This window comes from Prionailurus viverrinus, chromosome C2 (assembly GCF_022837055.1).
Source record: "Prionailurus viverrinus isolate Anna chromosome C2, UM_Priviv_1.0, whole genome shotgun sequence".
In the NCBI taxonomy this organism is placed as follows: domain Eukaryota; kingdom Metazoa; phylum Chordata; class Mammalia; order Carnivora; family Felidae; genus Prionailurus; species Prionailurus viverrinus.
Genome location: NC_062569.1, coordinates 88,850,390 through 88,872,245, shown reverse-complemented (window position 1 = coordinate 88,872,245; position 21,856 = coordinate 88,850,390). Strand labels below are relative to the sequence as shown.

Here is a 21,856-nt window from a genome sequence, read left to right as displayed (position 1 = left end):
AGAGGAACAAAGACTTCTGATGCCAAACCAACCCAGACCACAAAAGCTATACCCTTACAGACACTGTGGGCAACAGCATCCCACTCAAAGCATAAGAATTGAGGATTATAGCTGCCAAGCATCCTCCAGGCCCAGGAAAACCCAGGGTTAAACAGTGGTCCATCCGTTACCAACATGTGACACCATTTCCAAATGGTCCAGAATACACCTGCTGTTTATTCTCCTTCTTTAAGCTTAGTTAATGGACTTATGTTCTTATTTTGAAAGAAAATGTACTATTAAAGAAACTATAGGTGATCAACCTATATCTGTTCCCATCTCCCACAAATGACAGTTGGTAGCATTTGTAATATTTACATCAAGTCCTTTTAACACAAAAGAGGGGCGCCTGAGTGGCACAGTCAGTTAAGCGTCTGACTCCTGACTTCGGCTCAGGTCATGATCTCACGGTTTGTGGGCTCGAGCCCCATGTCGAGCTCCATGCTGGGCATAAAGCCTACTTGAGATTCTCTCTCTCTCTCCCTCTCCCTCTGCCCCTCCCCCACCAGCACACTGTGCATGTGCGAGCTCTCTCTCTCTGTCTCTAAAATAAAAAATAGGGGCGCCTGGGTGGCTCAGTCGGTTAAGCGTCCAACTTCAGCTCAGGTCATGATCTCATGGTCCGTGAGTTCGAGCCCCGTGTCGGGCTCTGTGCTGATAGCTCAGAGCCTGGAGCCCGTTTCAGATTCTGTGTCTCCCTCTCTCTCTACTCCTCCCCTGTTCATGCTCTGTCTCTCTCTGTCTCAAAAATAACAAATAAACGTTAAGAAAAATTTTTTTAAAAATAAATAAATAAGTGAAACAAAAGAAATAAAATATGACACACAAAATTGAAATCTATCTTCTTACCTACTTTCAAATCTATTCCCTGCCCACTCTCCCAATCACTGTTAATGAATTTAATCTTTATCTAGTCCAGTTCTACTTTATTCTTTGTTTTAAATGTTCCTATTTTCTTTTAACAGAAAGAAAATAAAAAGGAATGTGGAAAATATGCTAAATGAAAATGCCTATGTGAGGAGGGGCTTTCGGGCCTCTGCAGCCAAGATACACCCACTCACCTGCTCCAGGAACAGCACACTCCTGGTAGGCAAAGCTTATGGGGAGGTAGTCCTGCAAACTCACACCTACACACATCTAGAAAGCAGTGCAGACCCCTAAAAGACCCCATCCACTCAACTCCCAAAGGCTTACCTGGGTCCAGGTGTGTGAAAGAGCCCACCACGAAGTCCAGTGTGGACACGGCCAGCAGGAACAGCAGCAGCAGCTGGAGGCGGATTATCCATTTGACACCTGCTAGGTTAATCCCCAGCAAGGCCAGATGCACCGCCACTGAAATTCCTCGCACGGCCCAGATACTCCTGAGGCTCAGCAAATCGGAGATGGACTCAGCAAAGCCGGTGATGTACATGGCCCCTGCGACACACTGACAGGCAAGCAAGGTGGGAAGAGTTGGCAAGAGAACAGAGAATCAGGAACCCATGGGTCAGACCCGCCCAGCACTGAGGGTTGCACCCACCCTCATCAGGGCTCAGCACCTGGAAACCAACATGGGGGAGGGGTCAGCGAGCCCTTCCTGGCCATGCCCTCTGCCTCTGGCCCCATTTCTTCTCATCTACGTCTCTACCATCACCCAGAGGGGAGCACAAATGCCAGTCAGTAGTGACTAAGACGAGAAGGAGGGAGATGGGACTCGGGGCCCAAGAGCACTCTGGACTTCTCTGTCTGAGTTATTCAAGAGCTAAACAGAATAGAAGCACACAGGGGGTCCCCTCGCAGAGCCTAAGAAAGGCACTAATGCAAACCCCAGTTTTTTCTCCACTTCTTTGTAGGTCACTATTATTTAAAAAAAAAAAAATTACCTGAAACTTAGAATAAGAAAAAAAAAGTGGGCAGCAAATCCTTTCAATGTCATATGGAACAAAGGCTACCCAAGGACTGGCTAGGTGAATGTACTTAGTTCTACTCATTGTTTACTATTGATTAAACGTGTTAAATGTCCCAGACTTTATGAAGTTACTGTCCATTTATAGATTTTTTTTTTCCCAGCAGAGATGCAAATAGCTTCTGTCCAGTGGAACAGACAATCCAAAAGATTCGGTTTCTTATCCTGTAAGACATTAACCAATTTCGTATCAGCAATCTTATCCTTACATTTATTTATGAAATTGCTTCACCAGGAACTAGGTACATCTTACTGGATCCTCCATTAATTAATTAGTTAAAAAAAAATCTTTGGTCCATGTATATTTTATATGTGCCTGAAAGTCATGATTTTATCTTTGAAAAAAATATTTAAGGGGCACCTGGGTGGTTCAGTGGGTTAAGCATCTGACTTTCACTCGGGTCATGATCTCGTGGTTCATGAGTTCGAGCCCCATGTGGGGCTCTGTGCTGACAGCTCAGAGCCTGGAGCCTACTTAGGATCCTGTGTCTCCCTCTCTCTCTCTGCTCGTGCTCTGTCTCAAGAGAATATATATATATATATATATATATATATATATATATATATATATATTTAAATCTCAACTTCAAATAAATATTTGAAAATAACACCAACCTCACTTTTCATAATTCCTCAGCACCCTTCTCTCCATCAGGCTTGATCCTTCCCCACCCCCAGGCCACTGGGTCATGGTCATCACTGTGCTCTGTTCCCATTGTTCTCTCAGGAAACAAATTCTTCTTGGGCCTCAGTCAAGTTCCTCCTCCATGAAGCCTTTCCTCATCCCCCTTTTCTGAATAAATATTATGCTTACTGCCAGTAAGTAATGCAATTAATTATCTGGGTCACTAGTCTATTCTTAGTTCATGCATATAAGCTTGTCCCCTACCCCAAGCCACCAAGAATGCAAACATCCTAAAAAACAAAAATGTTTCTGCTGATCATACCTCTTCAAAGCCCCTACATTTGCTAACTATGTTGCAAACATTCAACAGATATTTTGTGATATGTTGACTGTATGAAAAGAGTTCTGGGAAGCGGGTACCATTAATTTCCTGCTCTTTTAGGTAAAGACCAGAAGGGCGATATAATTTCTGTACTGGAGAGGAGCTCAGGAAGGAGGTCCCATTCTTCACTGAGATCAGCTCATTTTGCTACTAGACATATACCATCATTGTCAATGTTCCCCAAACTTACACTAGGCATTTCTGTCTATATTGGAGTGGGGAGGGGGGAGCCCAATAAATGTAAGCAGAAGGAAAGTCATCCTTGAGAGAGAGAGAGATGAGAGAGAAACATCACCTCATGACTCAAACTTACACTTGGCTAAATAACAAGAGTGTGACAGGCATAAGGGTGCTGCTATTCTGTCACTATCTGGCCAGGTCAACAGGACTCTGCATGGCCAGATATATCAGAATTTAAAAAAACAAATGGTAACAATGCAGTGATGATCATCACCTTCCCAGGTGTCTGACACCGCACATGTGCAGAGGGTGACACCAGAACTGGAATGCAACCATTTGCATCTGGAGCTTCCAAACCCACCATTTTCCTTTTCTAGTTGGTGAACAGAGTTTGCTCACATGAAGTGGGCCAAGCAGTAAAGACTGCCTTTGTCTCCAGTGGCTCCAGTAGAGTCCCTCTCTCCAATTCATAGCTAAAATCACTTTTTAGCCCGAAGATGCTAGGAACAAAACATAAAGGAGAAGCCTGTGGAGGCTGTGTGAAAGGACATGGTGGTTAGGAGCATGGACTGTGAAATCAGACCGGGGCCAAATGCTGTGGTTCCCAGGCTTAGCTGTGTGACTTGGGAAAGTGTTTTAAGCTCTCTGTGCCTCATTTCCTCATCTGTGAAATACAAATAATAATAATAGTACTTGCTTCAAAAGTTATTGTGAGGGGGCACCTGGCTGGCTTAGTTGGTTGAGCGTCTGGCTCTTGGTTTTGGCTCAGGTTGTGACCTCATGGTTCTCGAGTTCGAGCCCCGCATTGGGCTCCACATTGACAGTGTGTAGCCTGCTTGGGTTTCTCTCCCTCTCTCTCTGCCCCTCCCCCACTCGCACTCTCTCTCTCTTTCAAAATAAATAAAGTCAAGGAAAAAAGAAGTTACTGTAACGGTGAAATGAGATAATTTATGTAAGTTCTTAGAACAGTATCTGGCTCATAGTTTGAGTTATAGAGATACTAGCTATTGGCCTTATCATTTTTACTGTACTATTATTAGCTACTGAAAAAGAAGAAACAGTAGTTAGCCATGAATTTCATAAAATACTTTGTTAATGTTAAATAGATGATGGTATTGTCACTGGAAATTTGCAATGTAACTTATAAATAAGGATTCTTAAAGCTGAAAAGACTTACTATGAAGGAAACCAATAACAACCACAAATTAAACCGTCTTCTCAAAATCTAAGAGCTTTGGGGTAAGAGGTGAGGGTATTTATGGAATGTGGGGGAGTCAAAGTGTCATAGAGATTTCATATTTGGTAGGCGGATGAACATAGTAAGCAATGCTGCTCGGTTGATAACTATAGGAAAAGTATAATTATGGCTTTTCTAAGGGTGGACTATAACTCTTCTCAGAACAAAAAGCACAGTAGAACTTCCAAATCAGCAAGGGGAAAACATACAATAGAAATAAATTTGAGCCATGTTGGCAAAATAATGAGTTTTTAAAATTTCAAATGATCTAGAAAGTAATGAAAAGGAGAATATTATATCCTAAAACTTGAGAGGCACACTAATCCTGCATTCAGAAGCAAAAAAAAAAAAGTATAACCCTAAATATTTTTATTAGTTAAAAAGGGCAGAAAAAAAATAAAATATTTAACTTAAGATATGATAAAAAAGACCAATATAAATAAAAAGATAGTAGGAAGAGGCATTTAATAAAAGGAAATATGAAATTAATAAAGGAAAAATAACAAAAGAAAGAATTCAGAGAATAAAAGCTGATCCTTTAAGAGAAGCCTGGCTGTCCCTGTCTGTGGAATATGTGACTCTTGATCTCGGGGTTGTGAGTTCGAGCCCCATGTTGGGTGTAGAGATTACTTAAAAATAAGATATTTAAAATAAAAATAACAGCTGATCCTTTAAGAGATAAATAAAATACATACACACCTAGCAGCCTGATTAAGAAAAGAAAAAATTAAAGATTTTAGGAATGAGAAAAGAAATACAACTACTCTTATAGAAGAGAGTAAAATGATGAATACAGAAGACAAATGTGCCATGAATTATCATACATTCATATTAGGCAATGCTAAGCTACTAGTTAAAAAGCACAGGTTTAGGGGCACCTGGGTGGCTCAGTCAGTTGAGCATCTGACTTTTGATTTTGGATCAAGTCATGATCTCATGGTCTGTGAGTTCAAGCCCCGCATGGGGCTCTGCACTGGCAGTATGGAGCCTGCTTGGGATTCTCTCTCTCTCACTCTCTCTCTGCCCCTTTCCCACTTGTGTGAGCTTGCATGAGCTTCCACAGACGCACTCTCTCTCAAAATAAATAAACAGTTTTTTCAAAAAAGCACAGGCTTTTTTGAAACACTGACCTCGAGGAATATCTATAACTTATTGTTATAGATAAACACTGACCTCGAGGAATATCTATAACTTATTGTTAAGTGAGAAACACAAACCATGGAATAGAGTATAAACTCTGTCCCCATTTTTGTAAAAACAAGCAAGCACTTCAACAATCATGAATTCACATACATAAACACAGGGAAGGTGGCAGAAAAGGATGGTGGGTATTCCCAATGGACACCTTAGGATGGGGAGGGAAATAAACTTTTTCTTTACATTATCGCTGATATGTTAACTAGTTACAATGAACATCATTTTGTAACTTTAAAAGAATTTTATAAAGGAAAAATAAAAACAAATATATTAAGATTTGCAGACTTTATGCAAATGCTACACTTAGGTACGGAGAGCACGGTGTGTCTAGGAAGCAAAGTTCCCCCCACACCTCTCTGCCCACTGAGCTTGACACCCCCACCCCAGAGGTATGGACAACACCACAGACCCCTCCCCAGAGAAGTCCAGCTACCCTCCCCTCCAACCATGAATACACCTCTTCACTGGAAAACATCCCTGTCGACTTGTTTAATGCATAAACACCCCCAGAGTTTATTATGTATATATTTTTAAAGTTTATTTATTTATTTTGAGAGAGAGAGAGAGAGAGAGAGAGAGAGCGCACAAGCGGGGAAAGGACAGAGAGAGGGAGAGAGAGAATCCCAGTGTGGGGCTCGAACTCACAAAACCGTGAGATCATGACCTGAGCAGAAATCAAGAGTCAGACACTTAACCAATTGAGCCTCTCAGGCACCCCTATTATAGTTTTTCAGTATTTTTATCAGCTGTTAAAGTTTATAATCACAGACATTCCTTTTCCCTTTTCTTTCTAATCTTCTGCTGCAGGGAGCTGGGGGCGTCACCCACCATTTCATAGAAAGAAAGTGGCCTACTTTCAGGGCAGAACACTTCCACTCCAACGTGTTTATGTTACAACAACTGCACCTCACAATCATGGGCATTTTGTTTTTCATCTCTGGGTACCTACCTAACAGACCAGAGCTGCCCTCCACATCCCTCCTTTCTGACATGAAATCCTTGTTTAAGGTTCAAGCTGCTTGACTGCGTTAACTCCCACAACAAAACTCCAGCCCATATCAGGTCTACGAAAGTTTTCCAGTTCTCCATGGTTTTTGCACAGTCCAGCAAAGACCATGTAAAGCAGTAATTACAGACACAACCATGCAGGTGAAAGCCGTATATTTTGGTATCTAGGGTAAGCAACCTCAAAGAAGCCCTCAGACCCAAAAGTGAGTGGGGCAGAGGGAGCCTGGATGACTCAGTCAATTAAGCATCTGACTTCAGCTCAGGTCATGTCTCACAGTTCGTGGGTTTGAGCCCCGTGTCGAGCTCTGTGTTGACAGCTCAGAGCCTGGAGCCTGCTTCAGATTCTGTCTCTGTCTCTCTCTTGCCCCTCTCCCATTCTCTCTCTCTCTCTCTCTCTCTCTCTCTCTCTCTCTCTCCCCCCACTCTCAAAAATAAATAAAACATTGAAAATTTTTTAAAAGTGAGTGGGGCATAGAGTGAGGAGGGGCTCCAGTTCACTGTTTCCTCCACTGGCCAAGGGGTCACCAACAACTCAGAGAGATGATGGGGAAGGATTGGGGAGGATGCAGGGTTATGAAAATATTTGCAAGCTTTAAAATGATTATTTTAAGTGTTTATAGTCTCTCTATTTTTTAAAGATTTTATTTTTAAGTAATCTGTACACCCAATATGAGGCTCAAACCCACAACCCTGAGATCAAGAGCTTGCATGCTCCCTGACTCAGCCAGCCAGGTACTCTTACATCGTCTAAATTTTTATGCCTGAAACAAGTGTTAGCAAACTTTAACATGCTGGCCAAATCCTGCTTGCTGCCTGTTTTGGTAAAAAAGTTTTATAGGAACACAGCTAAGCCCAGTTTTTCATATTGACTATGGCAGCTTTTGAACTACAACAGCAGAATTGAATAGTTGTGACAGAGATATATGACTCATAAAAACTAAGATATTTACTATCTGGACCTTTATAGTGGAAGTCTGCTGACCCCTGCTCTAGGGCAAGCACGCAATCTGCTCAGCAGTCATTAAAAATAAATGAGTGTATTCATGCCCTGGAATGACGGGGTTACAGGTCAGTAAGACCCAGGAATAGGGACCCTCAGAAACTGCAATTACACCCTGAAAGAAGGGTCTCGAGTCAGTGACCTAACCTTCCACCTTAAGAAACTAGAAAAAGAAGAGCAAACTAAACCCAAAGGAAGCAAGAGGAAGGAAATACTAAAGACTGGAGTAGGAATAAATTGGAGACCAGAAAAAAAAAATAAAAATAAAAAGAAAAACCAACAAAACCAAAACTTTCTTTAACTAGACTGACTGAAGAAAAAAAAAAAAAAAGGAGCAAGGTCTCAAATGATTAAAATCAGGAATGGAAGGGAAGCCATTACTACCAATCTTACAAACACTAAAAAGATTATAAGGAATCTATGAATGATTTTACACCAATAAATTAAATTACAGAGATAAAATGGACAGATTCCTAGAAAGACACAAACTACCAAAACTGACTCAAGAAGAAATAGAAAATCAGATTATGCCTATATAAGTGATTGAATTAGTTATCAAAACACTTCCTACAAAGAAAAGCCAGGGACCAGATGGTTTCACCACTAAGTTTTACCAAACATTTAAAGAAGGATTAACACTAATCCTTTAGAAACTCTTCTAAAAAATAGAAGAGGAGGGAACACCTCCCAACTCATTCTATCGGGCCAGCTTTATCATGAGACCAAAACTAGACAAAGAGATCACAAGAACACTACAGACCAATATCCCTCATGAATACATACCCCAAATCCTCAACAAAATCCTAGCGGAGTGAATCCAATAGCATATAAAAAGGGTTATGCAGCACCCACACCCCGATTAGAGAAGCCAGCCCAGGTCAGCAGCAGGCAAAGGAGAGGCGTACTGAAGACGCCAGCCAGAGGGGCTCCGGTGTTTCTCACCGAGACCCGAACAGAGAGCAAGCTAAGCAAGCGAGGGTGTAGATGGGGTGGCTGTTCGGCAGCAGCTGCCAGTGTGCAGAAAACACTTTTTCTGTGAACACCCTTCCTCTGAAGCAACCCACACACAGGAGACACGACATTCCAGCTTCCCCTCTACAGGGGCCCTTCGCTGGCCCCTGGTTTGGCGCTGGTCCCTGTCATGGTATTTGCTGCTGCAGGTAAGCTTGCTTACCCAGAGAGCAGGGCTGCAACCTGGCTAGGAGACAGCGCAGAAGTAAAACATCGACAGACAAATCCCCAGGGTAATAAAGTAAACTAACCATTTATTTCTCACTCCCAAGCTACGGAGCTTAAAGATCTTTCTCCAGTAAAGGCAAGTGGCTTTAAGAGTGCAGTGACAATCTCTCTGCCTTTCGTGCATGTCACACACACACACACACACACACACACACACACACACCCTTTGCGCTGTTGGAGAATCAGATGTAGTTATACTAAAATAACCCTGCTGAAAAAGAAAAGAACAAAAGTATCCTTTCTTTGAGGAGACTCTTGTACCCTTAGACAAATTCTTTTCTTGAAACTGTGTTTTCAACCACCCACCACCCTTTGCACCATCATAAAAGCCTTTCTCAAGCCAAGAAGTGCTTACAAAGAGCTGCTTCTTAATGTCTGTCTTTGTTTGGTCCTCATTAGGTCACCATCCCTGTGTTTTAGCTAAGTAAGTCCCAGGGCTTCTCCCTGCTCACTAGTTTTCTGAGAGCCTGTGTCCACCCTGCTGCACCGCCCCCTCCTTCTCAGACAGGGCGTCCACACACGGCTCTGGCCTCTTCGGCAAGGCCTTCAAGCTGTCAATAAGCCTGGAGCTCCAGCTCATTTGAGAAGTGCCCGCGTCCAGGAAAGTCTTTTGGCACAGGTAAAATGTCCCTTCTTCAGCACTAAAGTGCCCCAGGGACAGGGCCACCCAGCTGCCACCTGGGCTCGGGCCACTGTCATGCACTCCCCTCCCTACAATGGGCATCAAGAATAGTTCCAGCCAAGCCCTGCATTCCTGGGCAGATCAGGATGCCACAAGGCACCAGAGGTAGAAAGGTAGGAGCCCTGGACTCTGGGTCAGGGTCCTGGACAGTGGGCTAAGCTATGCCTCTGAGCTCCCTCTCAGAGCCCCAGTCTGCCCATCTATAAAATGAGCCCAATTACCCCAACTTGCCTCTCCTCAGATCAAATGGGAACATGGATGAGAAGATGGTGGCAAACAGCCAAGTGAGGGAACAGATCCCATATGCTGATGCCCTCAGGGCAAAACTCCCCTCCCCCAGCCCCCAGGCTCACCTGTCCAAACACGTACAGTAGCCCAATCGTGCCACCAGTCTGCCCACCAAGGACCGAGGAGATCATCGAGTAGACACCACCGCTGCCAACACCACAGTGCTCCCCAACACCGATGCCAGACAGCACGGTGATGAGGGCCACCAGGATGACAAAGGACACCAGAAACATGCCCATGAGCACTCCTGTATTTCCCTGCAGCAGAACAGCAAGAAGCAAGGTCAGGGGTTAGGACAGGGAGGCCCTGCCAGTCAGGCCCCTCCCAGGAGCACTAACCACCTCCCCCGACACCTCCAGAGCTGCAACAGGGGTCGGGGAGGAAGAGCTGGGTACCTGAAAAAGGACAGAGGCAGCCCACAAGCGTAAGGCCTGGAAGAAATTTCAGATGAAGGGAAACATCTTTGCTTCAAACTCTTCACTGACTTCCCACTGCCAATAGGGTAAAGTCAAAGCAACTGGATACCCTCATGAGGCCCCTCCCCATCCATCCCCTCCCCGCCCTCCAGTCTGTCTCATCCCTGTGCCCTAGCAGGAAGTCACATGCTCTTCCCCACCACCCTCCTGGGCATGCCTTTCCTGCTCACTCCATCTCGTAGACAGCCTCACTCCATCTCATCCTTTTAGGTTAGGGGCCACCTCCTCCGGAAAACTGTCCCTGGAACCCTCCTCTGGTTTGTACAGTGCCCGGGCTTAGTACTTTCCACAGTACTTGTCAAGTACTGCTTCCAAGCCCATCTTTACCTCCGGGCTGTGAGTGCCAAGAGAGCAGGATGATGTTTTATCCAGTTATGCTTTATTCAGACAGTTTCTTATTTTGCTGATTTTATATTTTTAATGAAATTATAGAATTACTCTTTTCTTCCTTTGTGTTTTCAAATTGTTTGCATGTGATAATAAAATATCTTGCACCAATCTTTAAGTTTTCAGGCCAAAACTGCCACTTTAACATCTTCAAAATTATAAGTGTGCTATCAAATTATTCTTTAGAGTTCATGTGGTCTATTTGAGACTCTGAGCATGACCTCTACTCACTCCAGCTTTATGCCACCTCCTAGAAGCTCTATCTTTTCTTTGCCATTTCACATTTGCCTTTTTTTCCCATGATCAAATATGATGTTTCAGGTAAAACGAATGTCAAAGCTGAAAAACAAGAGATCATTTCAGGGCAAAAGGATGCATTTGTGTGGCAGGCAGCTTCAAAGGCAGCCCCCCATGACCCCCAGCCCCTGGCACACATGCCCCGTGTAATCTCCTCCCCTTGAGTTGGGGTTGGACCTGGTGACTCACTTCTAAAGAACAGAACTCTGCAGGAGATCACTTCTGAGATGAGGATAGAAAAAGACCGTGGCTTTCATCTTGGGTGCGCTCTCTCTCTCACTCTCTCTCTCTCTCCCTCCCTTAGACTGCTGGTCCCCGGGTAAGTGAGCTGCATGTAAGGAGGCAGCCCTAGGAAGAGGCCCACATAACAAGGCCAGCCAACAACTGCGCAAGTGATCTTGGAAACAGCTCCTCCTCTGGTAGAGCCTTCAGGTGGGAATGCAGTCCTGACTGAGAGCCTGCCTGTGACCCTGGGAGAGACTCTGAGCCAGCTAGGCTGCACTTGGATACCTGGACCACAGAAACTGTAAGATAATACATAAGATAATACACGTATTTGCCTCATGCTGCTAGGTACTGGACTAATTTGTTACACAGCAAGAGAAAATGAATACAACTTGAACCTTCACTTTGCAGAGGGAACTGACACCTCTGGATAGTCATTTCTCCAAAAAATAACCCAGTGGGAGGGTTCAGAAGAAGCCCTTACAGACTTAAGAAACAAAATAGAGGGGCGCCTGGGTGGCTCAGTCCGTTAAGCATCCAACACTTGATCTCAGCTCAGGTCATGATCTCATAGTTCATGGGTTTGAGCACTGCATTGGGCTCTGCTCTGACAGTGTGGAGCTTGCTTGGGATTCTCTCTCCCTCTCTCTCTGCCCCTCCGCTGCTCTCTCTTTCCCAAAATAAATAAATACACTTAAAAAAAAAAAAGAATCAAAATAAAGAGAGTTGGGGTGCACCTAGCTGGCTGGCTCAGTCAGCAGAGCATGTGAATCTTGATCTTGGGGTTGTAAGTTTGAGCCCCATGATGAGCATAGAGCCTACTTTAAAAAATAGAGAAAGCTTACCTTTTTCTCCTTTCTACAATCCCATAACTACCTTGTGTGAAGCAGAGCCCAGGGACCCAGTTGTCACTGGCTACACCTTCCTCTGCCACACAGCAGTCAGACTGATGGGCCTCCCTTGGACACAGGCTGGAGAGGTGCTGGGCAGTGAGGTGGCCCTTAGGAAGAGGTTAAAAACAGAGGTGGATCCCAGAAGCCTAAATCTGCCTGCACAACAAGGAGTCTGAGATGAAGGCTTTGTGTTTTTGTAAGCAGAAGGCCCTGTAAGTCTGGGAAGGGTGTAGGAGGCATAAATTCTTATAGCTACACTAGGGAGTTTGGCTGACCCTACTCTAAGCTTTCACATGTTAATTAAAAAAAAAAAAAAAGTCACCCACCCCTGCGTGGGTCTGATTTTTAAAAAAATTTTTTTTTTAATTTTTTTAACATTTATTTATTTTTGAGACACAGAGAGACAGAGAATGAACAGGGGAGGGGCAGAGAGAGAGGAAGACACAGAATCTGAAACAGGCTCCAGGCTCTGAGCTGTCAGCACAGAGCCCAACGCGGGGCTCGAACTCACGGACCGTGAGATCATGACCTGAGCCGAAGTCGGACGCTTAACCAACCAAGCCACCCAGGCGCCCCTAAAAAATTTTTTTTAACATTTATTTATTTTCAAGAGACAGAGACAGAGTGTGAGTGGGGGAGGGGCAGAGAGAGAGGGAGACCCAGAATCTGAAGTAGGCTCCAGACTGCAAAGCCCGAAGCAGGGCTCAAACCCACTAAACGTGAGATCATGACCCAAGCTGAAGTCGGACGCTTAACCGAGTGAGCCACCCAGGCGTAACCCAGGCCATGATTAAGGCTGAACCCTGAGCTAATGACCTAGGTAAAAGAGCTCAGGAAGGTCTGGCCTCACCTAGGCCTCCTGAGGCGCTAAGAACCCCATACACCTTGTCACAGCTCAGCTTTCCTCCCCCAGAATTTGCCCATGCGATGGTTAATTTTCTGTGCTAACTTGGATAGAATATGGTGACCATATATTTAGTCAAACAGTAATCTAGATGTTGCTGTAAATGTAGTTTTTTTGTTTGTTTGTTTTTGTTTTAGCTGTGCTTAACATTTACAGTCAGTAGACTTTAAGTAAAAGAGATTACTGTCTAGGGGCACCTGGGTGGCTCAGTCAGTTAAGTGTCCAACTTCAGCTCAGGTTAGTGGGTTCAAGCCCCACATCGGGCTGTGTGCTGACAACTCAGAGCCTGGAGCCTGCTTTGGATTCTGTGTCTCCCTCTCTCTCTCTCTGCCCCTCCACCACTCACACTCTGTCTCTCTCTGTCTCTTGAAAATAAATAAATGTTAAAAAAGAAAATTTTTTGTTAAAAAGAGATTACCGTCTATACTGCCAAAGGGCCTCATCCAATCTGTTGGAAGGCCTTAACAGCAAAGACTGAGGTTTCCCAAAGAAGAAAGAATTCTGTAGCCAGACTGCAACACAGAAATTCCGCCTGTGCTCCCAGTCTTTGGATTCAAGCCTGCAACATCAATTCTTACCTGAGTCTCACTTGGACTCACCAGACCCCCCAGTCATATATATAGGACATCCTATATATCTCTTATAGATATATAGCTCCTATTGGTTCTGCCTGTGTTCCCCTGAAGAACCCTGACTAGTACATTCCACACCTTGAATGACCCCCCTCTCTCTTTCATCTGTGCAACCCAGCTCACCTCTCAAAGCCTGGCTGAACCACACCTCTTCCAGGAAGCTTTCCTGGACACTTAGCCACCATATGTTCATAGCCTATTCCACTCCTGAGGTATTTAATACTGCTTTGAGAAACCACTTGGATTCCTGATGTGAAATCTACCCAGGACTCTTAGCTCACCAGAGGGAAGAACAGGGCCTTCTGTTTCATAATCCCATTGGTACCTTGTAGTGCCTGGAACACATTAGGTGCTCATCAATGACTCCTGACTGGCTAGCCTTTTGTTTCGAGCAGCCTGTTTAGTTTACTGGTGTCCCAGGAAGAAGATGCCATGTAAGGGGTTCAGAACCCCTGCTCAGGACACACATCTGCTTGGAAGCTCCCAGGATGCCTTCAGAAAAGACACAAAGAAGAGGCCTTTGGTTTCTCCATGGAGGAAGCAAACGTACCCCCATGATCTCGTGCACCTGTGATCAAGCACTGCCATGTGCAGCCTCTTACACAGGATCTGTGTGTGGTGGGACAAGGCAACCAGTGCCACCAGGAGGGCACCAGACAAGTTGAAAAATACCAGGAAAGCAGGAGAGGGTCACAAACCGGAGGCAAAACTGCCACCAGTCTGCTCTCTCTGATCCACCTCTAGTCCCATCCGTGATGTGCCCTGACTCACATTGCTCATATTTCTGTGCTCATATAACTTAAATCCATGGCGAGGCTCCCATTGGAGGCTTTGTCTGAGGCCTAGGTTCTCAGGATTCTCATTTAAATAGCAATGCTAGCTATATGTACTTGCTTCTTGTTTCATGTTTCTGGAGCATCCGTGCTTCAGGAATCTGTTGCCTGCCCTGTGGAATGCCCAAGAGTGCAGACCTTTCCGTGTCACAAACTCACAAGAAACTCCAGGGCCACCAGCTCATCACTCACCACTAACCAGCCAGTCCTCAGGAAAAGGACAACCCCAAAAATGTTGATCATGCAGGATGTGAACACACCGTCCCAGGTCCCAAACAGCACTGGCTCCCACACAAACAGCTGGCTCTTCCACCAGGGCTGGGGCTGGGCCAGCGCCCCCTGAAAACAGAGCACACAGAATTCAGCATGCAGCGCTTCAGAGGGCCAGCAAGGGGAAGGGAAGGGAAGGGAAGTAGAACAGGAGGTGGGTAGGAGAACTCCACTCTGACATACATCCACCCTACTATGCCAGGGCAGGTGTGAATGTGCGCACAGTCTTGAAGATTGTTTCTGCAAAAGCGTCGCTGTTCTCTCCCGACAGTGATCCCTGTACCCACACAGGCAGAGACTGGTTGCCCAGCAGGTCGGTTCCCTTCTGGCCACTCAGTAGACCACTCCCAGCGCGGCTGCAGGTCGGCATGGCCATGTGACTGAGTTCTGGCCTCTGGAAACTAGGTAGAAGTGTTGTGTGTCACTTCTAGGTGAGTGTGGGATTCTAAGTTCCAGCTTTCTGGATAAGGCCACTTTCCCTCCCAGTATCCCCGTCCCACCGGGAGAGCAGCTTCCAGCAGTTACTAATCTTCGTGTAGACTTCCTTTATGCTTTTTGAGCCTCCGTCCCTAATACTGCTGTAATGAAATCTGCATATTAAATTACTTCTGTTTAAAATGCCTGGGGCACCTGGGTGGCTCAGTCATTTAAGTGTCCAGCTTTGGCTCAGGTCATGATCTCCCAGTCTGTGGGTTCGAACCCCATATCAGGCTCTGTGCTGACAGCTCAGAGCCTGGAGCCTGCTTCGGATTCTGTGTCTCCCTCTCTCTGCCCCTCCCCTGCTCATGCTTGCTCTCTCCCTCTCTCTCAAATAATTAAACATTTTTAAAGGTTTTTTTTAATGCCTGGAGCGGTCTCTGTTCTCTTGCCTGAACACCGGTGTTACAGTGATCTCTAAGCTCCATTCCATCCCACACCCCAGGATTCTAAGGCATCCTTTGGCAGCTGTTTAGAACCAGAGGCTTATTTATAAGCAGTTAAACAGATGCCTACCTTATTTTTCTAATTCAAAAATAACAAAGGCACTTTAACAAAACACTCAAATGGAAACTCTTTACTAAAAAGACTAAACCTTGTGGAAATACTAAAATGACTTGCAGAAAACTAGTAGCAGCTCATGTTGTGAGCTGCTCTTGCACAGGATAGTAGTCTAACTTCACACGTCACTAGTCTTCCAGTACCTCAAACTACCATAGCAGTGATCAGGGGTTCTCACCTTACAGGGACTAGGAAGCCCCAACTATGGACCGGTGTGGACAAGCAGTCTACCTGGAGCATGTATGTGATCTATAAGCACAGTGAGAAGGCAGAAAAGTTAAGACTACAGGAAATAAAATCTAAGGTCAGAGCTTCTGAATGGCTGAGAGCAAAGGATGTGCCCGTGATCGAGGACCCAAAGCTGAGGCCAACCGGCCTCGGTCAAAACAAAAGGAGAGGAGCCCAGCTCCTCTTCTCCTCTTGTAATATGCACCCACAGACCTAGAAAGGTCCTTAAAAAACCATCAGGGCAGTCAGTTAAGCCTTAAGCACCCCATGGGATGGCATAACCCGCCAGTCCCTGACTCCAGTCAGAGCTCCTTTCATCTGTGTAGATTTCTGTTCATCTGTCTTTCACAAGCCTACATTTTCCTACCAAGGCCTGTTATAGGTCTGTTATTTATTAGAAACAGCAGTAACAATAGCAGCTCTCAGCAACGAAGAGCAATAATTCAGAGAGTGGCTTTCACCTCCCAAATCAATCTTCTCCTTTGATCCTCACAATGCCCCTGGGAGGCAGGCAGGGAGAGGGCCCCTGTTAGAGCAGAGGAAGGAGGCTGGGAGGAGAGACAGGATGGCCCCAAGTCCACGCCAGACTATAAAATCTGTACTTGGCCCTGCACCTCTGGTTATTTGCCCTTTGCTTTCCTAACAGCCAATTCTGCAGGTTCCCATTTGTAACATCCTGAACTTTGCTAAATTATGAAGACGTCTGTCTTACCCATGGATCTCCCATCATGAATTTAGAAATTTTATTCCTCTTCCATCCCAGCCTTCGCATGTCCACTCTGAAGGCTGCTTTATGTGTTTACCTAATGGCTTATGAGAAGCTTTCACTCCCTGGATCTCGTTGGGCTAAATCAGCCTTAAAGAGGCTTCCCAAAGGAAGCAGAAACTTAAGAAGACTCCATACCCTGAGAATAAAAGTATAAATGGTTTAAAATGAGCTTGGGGACCAGGTCATGACAGCTTATCTCAGGATGCTGAGGGGAATGTGCTTATTTTATTCTTCTTCTTCTTTTTTTTTTTTTTTTTTTTTACCAAGTGACAAAAGAATATAAAAAGTCTTCCCAGCACCTGCATGTGCTCATCAGAGGCCAGTAGGAAGAGCCTGCGTTTAACTCCAAAGCTGCAACCCTGATGTTCTTGAGAGAGAGAGACCAGCATAAGCTCAGGGAGAGAGAGAAGAAGATACAGAAGCACAGGAAAAAGGGAAAGAGGATGAGACAGAGAACCCTAGAATAAAATGCTAAGAAGGTATTCTAGAGACCACAACGGCATTTCCCAGCCCCCCACCCCCTGCACTGACACGCTGTCTCTAGGCATCAGCATAGAAACACCACTGGGTGCCCATTCCTCACACCTCTCCCTTCTCCACCATGTCCTGCAGCTGCACCACTTCCAGGATGCCCCCAGCCTCTGCCACTGCCCCACAGCTGACTTTTTAGGAGTCTGCCAGCTAGACGACTCAAACCAGTGACCTTGCAGAGTGACCAGTCAGATGGCCCATGGCTGGTATGACTCTGACACCAATTCTGATGTGTGGGTTTTCCCCCCATACCAAGCATTTCTCCAGCACCAGCTGGGTGTCCTATAATCCAATTTAATTATGATATTTTTTATCTGGAAATAGTCATAAGACTGGTCAACCCCCCAATTCAGATGGTGGTCATAAGTGTAAATTGTCACCTGTGCTTCTGAAAGACTGGCTCTAAATCAGAGGTTCTCATGACACTCGCCTTGAGTTCCATTAGTTTGCTAGAACATCTCAAGGAATTCAGAGAAACACTTCACTTACTAGATTACCACTGTTATAAAAGCATATAACCCTGGAACAGCCCATGGGAGATGCCCATGGGGGAGAGGTGTGTAGGTTCCATGCTCTCTCCAGGCACACGACGCTCCCCAAACGTCTATGTGTCTACCAGCCTGGAAGCTCTTCAAACCTCGTTCTTTGGGGGTTTTATGGATGCTTCACACATAGGCATAGTTGATTCAATCACCAGCCATTGGAATTTGACTCACATCTCCAGCCCCCACCTCTCTCCCTGAAAGTTCCAACCCTCTAATCATGGTTGGTGCCCCGGGCAACCAGCCCCCATCCTTAGGTACTTTCCAAAAGTCACCTTATTAACATAAACCCAGTTGTGGTTGAAAAGGGATGGTTATGAATATCCAGATACCCTTATCACTCTTATCACTTAGAAAATTCCAAGGGTTTTAGGAGCTCTGTGCCAGGGTTGGGGATAAAAACCAAATATTTATTTCTTATTATAAATCACAATATCATGACTGGCTACTCCACAACCTTACTCTCTCTCTGCCCTGCCAGCTTCTTCCAATTCCCCTTCACTCCTGCTCAGGCCAAGGGCAGAGCCATGGATCTGCACCCAAGCAGACATCCAACAGGAGAAGGGAATATCAGCTTCTCCCCCACACTCTGGAACCTCACACCCAACTCCCTCCTTTATGGGAGGGTAAGGAATCCCCTCATATTTCAGATATGCCCTGCCATGAAGGCTATGGCTCACAGATTCTCCCTCTGCGCCTCTACCCAGTCATTACTATCACTGGGGGCAGGAGGAGGGAGAACAGCTGGGGTGATGGTAGGTGACAGTTGGACCAGTTCTGAGCTACCTTTTTCAAAAACATCCAGGGGCACCTGGGTGGCTAAAGCATCCAACTTCGGCTCAGGTCACGTTCTCGCGGTTTGTGGGTTTGAGCCCTGCATCGGGCTTCGTGCTGACAGCTCAGAGCCTGGAGTCTGCTTCAGATTCTGTGTCTCCCTCTCTCTCTGCCCCTGCCCCACTCACACTCTGTCTCTCTTTCTCAAAAATAGACATTTAAAAATATAAAATAAAATAAATTTAAAAATTTTTAAAAATCCAGAAAAGTAGTTTTATTATTCACCCTCTGAGCTACTATGCCAGAGCAAGTTGGGTGGTACAGTGGGGAACAACAACAGCGGGGGCTTCTGCGGTGGCCCTGGGCTAAGCGCCATGCTCACACCGGACACAAGGCTGTCTACCAGAGCGGGGAGATGAATGACTTGGAGAAATTTGTCATTTTATCTGGAACCATTTGCAGGGAGGTCCTGCTGCCATGTCATGGACCAAGTCTTGTCTTTCATGTCCAATTTGTCTAAGATGCTGTGGGGATCCACATGGGTGGCCCCAACGGCTGTGTGCCAAAAAATTAGCCAAGAGTTCCCAGATGTCACTAACAGTTAGATAGCTAAAGGAAAGGTCATGTTGTTTGCAGAAGCCAGATGGGCCCCTGTGGAAGGCTGTGAGGTGTTGCCAAGGTCCAGATGAACACCTGTAGGGTGTCAGATGCCACAGGCCTCATCCTCAGAGTGAGGGCAGACAGAAACCCATGCATCTCAGAACTTACTGTAGGCTCAGCTTAGGATGGGGCAGTTTGCTAACTAACTAACTTTCAATAAGTTTGACCTCAGATTTGTCAGCAATTCCATTTGGAATCACTTTTTTAGAACCAAAGAATTAAAATTTCCAAGCGTAAGCATTTGGTTTTTGAGGGCCTTCTGAGACTTTCAGCTTCCTTCCAGACTTGGAGGATGCAAGGAATGCCCAGTCTCAACCCTGTCTCAAGGGGTCTTGCCCACCCCACTTTCATTTTGGTTTTGGTAGAGGCAGGAGTGACGTTGACCACCGTCTGGGTAAGGCTAGAAAGCTTCAGGCTGTTCCTGGTGTCTCCATTCAGTTGGCAAAATGAGACAACCCCATAGGACACCACGCGGTCAGTCTCAGTTTGCAAGACCCTGTGGGGTAGAGGGTTACGAGGAGTGAGTTCTAAGTGGGAGGGCAGTGGGTGCAGGGTGGGTGAAACAAGCAAGCAGGTGGGCCTCTATGGTCCCCATCCCTGAACTGCTCTTTTAACCATTTCAGATGCTGAGGATTCACTTAGTTTGAACACCCCTTCCAGGGGACATAGGTGCTAAGGAAGGGAAACAGAAACTTGCTCCTCACACAGTCCTCTTTCATGGAGGAAAGAGAAAAGGACAGTCTCTAGACCCTCCAGAGTCACAGTAGAGAATCATGAGCAGGTTTAGAAAAAAAGTATTCTCCTCTACAAACTGAAGTTCAATAGAAGAACAGATTTGTTCTCTCTGTAGACTGGCTTTTTTTTTTTTTTTTTTTCACTTGCAAGACTGGCACAGGCAGGTCCATGCTCAGGGGGGAAATAGATTTCCTTACAGAACTGAGCTGGGAGGCAGACTGAAAAGCAATCCTGTCTTCTAGCAATCTGGGCAGAGCTGCAATCCGCCCACACTGCAGATTCCTGAGGATGGGCTAGCTAGGTATCTGGCTTCCTGGAAGAGACTTAGCAAGGGCTCATTGTATTCATCAGGCTGGGGCTCTGGCACCATGTGCCCAGTGGAGAAGGTGTGAGATTAGCCAGGCTCCGGCAAGCTGGGCCTGGTTAGGGAGGGGAAATGTCACAGCTCACCAGACTGAATGGAGGGGCTCCCTGCCCAGGACACTGGATACCAATCCACAGCCAGGACCAGGCCCATTCAAGCTGCAGTTGATGGTACCATATGCAAAAGATACTCTGTCTATGGCTTTGTCTACTGAGAAGAGAAATGCCACTGATTTGGAGGCAGGTCACTATCACTCCTCAGAATCACATCTTCACTCTGGCTCAAGGGGCTCAATCCCTGGGGGCTACTGACATCACTCAGAGCTGTAGAGAAGTGTTCAACCACTATGCTGCCAATGTCCCCCTGGAAACAGGTGAAAAGAACACACTGGGAATTCCACTCAGTCTTTACAGGTCTCTGCAAGAAGACAACAGTCTTCCCCATTTCTTCCCACTGTGAGTGACACAGGTGACAGCCTAAATCCCAACCATCACCTGAGACAGCCAGATGCTATGACCAGGCTGGGCCAAGGTGCATCATGACAGCCAGGGCTGCCTGGCTCACTTTTGAGCAGCTCCAGTTCTAAGCTATCTCGGGGAACTATCCAGGGGAGAGGTCTGGTCCCAGCTATTGATAACTCTCCTAGAACCTCATCGTCCTCAGATCTGGGCCCCAGGAATCAATTCCAGAATAATGTAAGTCTCATTCCACATTCCATGACATAACAGGCTGTGAGGAAGGGAAGTGGCAGTATCTGATATGGAGCCTACTGGGAAGCAGAGGTGGACACTAAGAAATAAGACAAAAAAGAGTGAGAAACAAAACCCCTCAGAATGGGCACCATAAGCATGCTTAAGGGGTACCTGGGTGGCTCAGTTGATTAAGCGTCCAACTCTTGACTTTGGCTCATGTCATGATCTCACAGTTTGTGAATGCAAACCCCATGTCGGGCTCTGCACTGACAGCAGGGAGCCTGCTTGGGATTCTCTCTCTCTCCTCTCTCCCTGCCCATCCCTCAATCTCTCTCTCTCTAAAAAATGAATAAACTTTAAAAAAAAAAGCCACCCAAACTCAAAGATGAGTTTCTCTCTGTCCTGAGGACCCTCAACCTACTAGAACAAGTTTGGCAGATTCCAGGGGGCACATCTACCTTCATGCTTGTTGCAAGGGTTTTCCTTCCCCAGCTCCCAGGACTAGAGAGAAGCCAGGGTTTGTCCTCAGAGCCCAGGGGCCTGCACCCCACACTGGAAACACCATGCCTGTGTGCTGGGTACTGTAGTTCAGAGATAGAAGTTTTCTCCTGTGACTAGAGAATCTCTACACTTGAGCAGGGTATCTAGAAAGGCAGGAAAATTGTACATGAAATGTGCCCAGAGAAGGAAACACTCAGCTTCCTGCACCCAGTAAACTGAGAGGAGTGAGAGAGAAAAGTTCTGTGGTAGGCAATGATATGTGCTCACGCCCAGGAGCCTTTTG

At 45.8% G+C, this 21,856-nt stretch overlaps 1 protein-coding gene across 1 annotated transcript in view; it reads right to left on the bottom strand.

Moving 5' to 3' along the window:
• SLC12A8 (solute carrier family 12 member 8) overlaps positions 1–21,856 on the bottom strand; it is a 148,483-nt gene that overhangs the window by 101,839 nt on the left and 24,788 nt on the right. The window contains exons 4-6 of the mRNA XM_047874263.1: positions 14,662–14,808; positions 9,888–10,079; positions 1,234–1,465 (exon numbers count right to left, since the gene is read on the bottom strand). Coding sequence (XP_047730219.1) covers positions 1,234–1,465; positions 9,888–10,079; positions 14,662–14,808 — 571 coding nt within the window. The remainder of the gene's footprint in view (positions 1–1,233; positions 1,466–9,887; positions 10,080–14,661; positions 14,809–21,856) is intronic.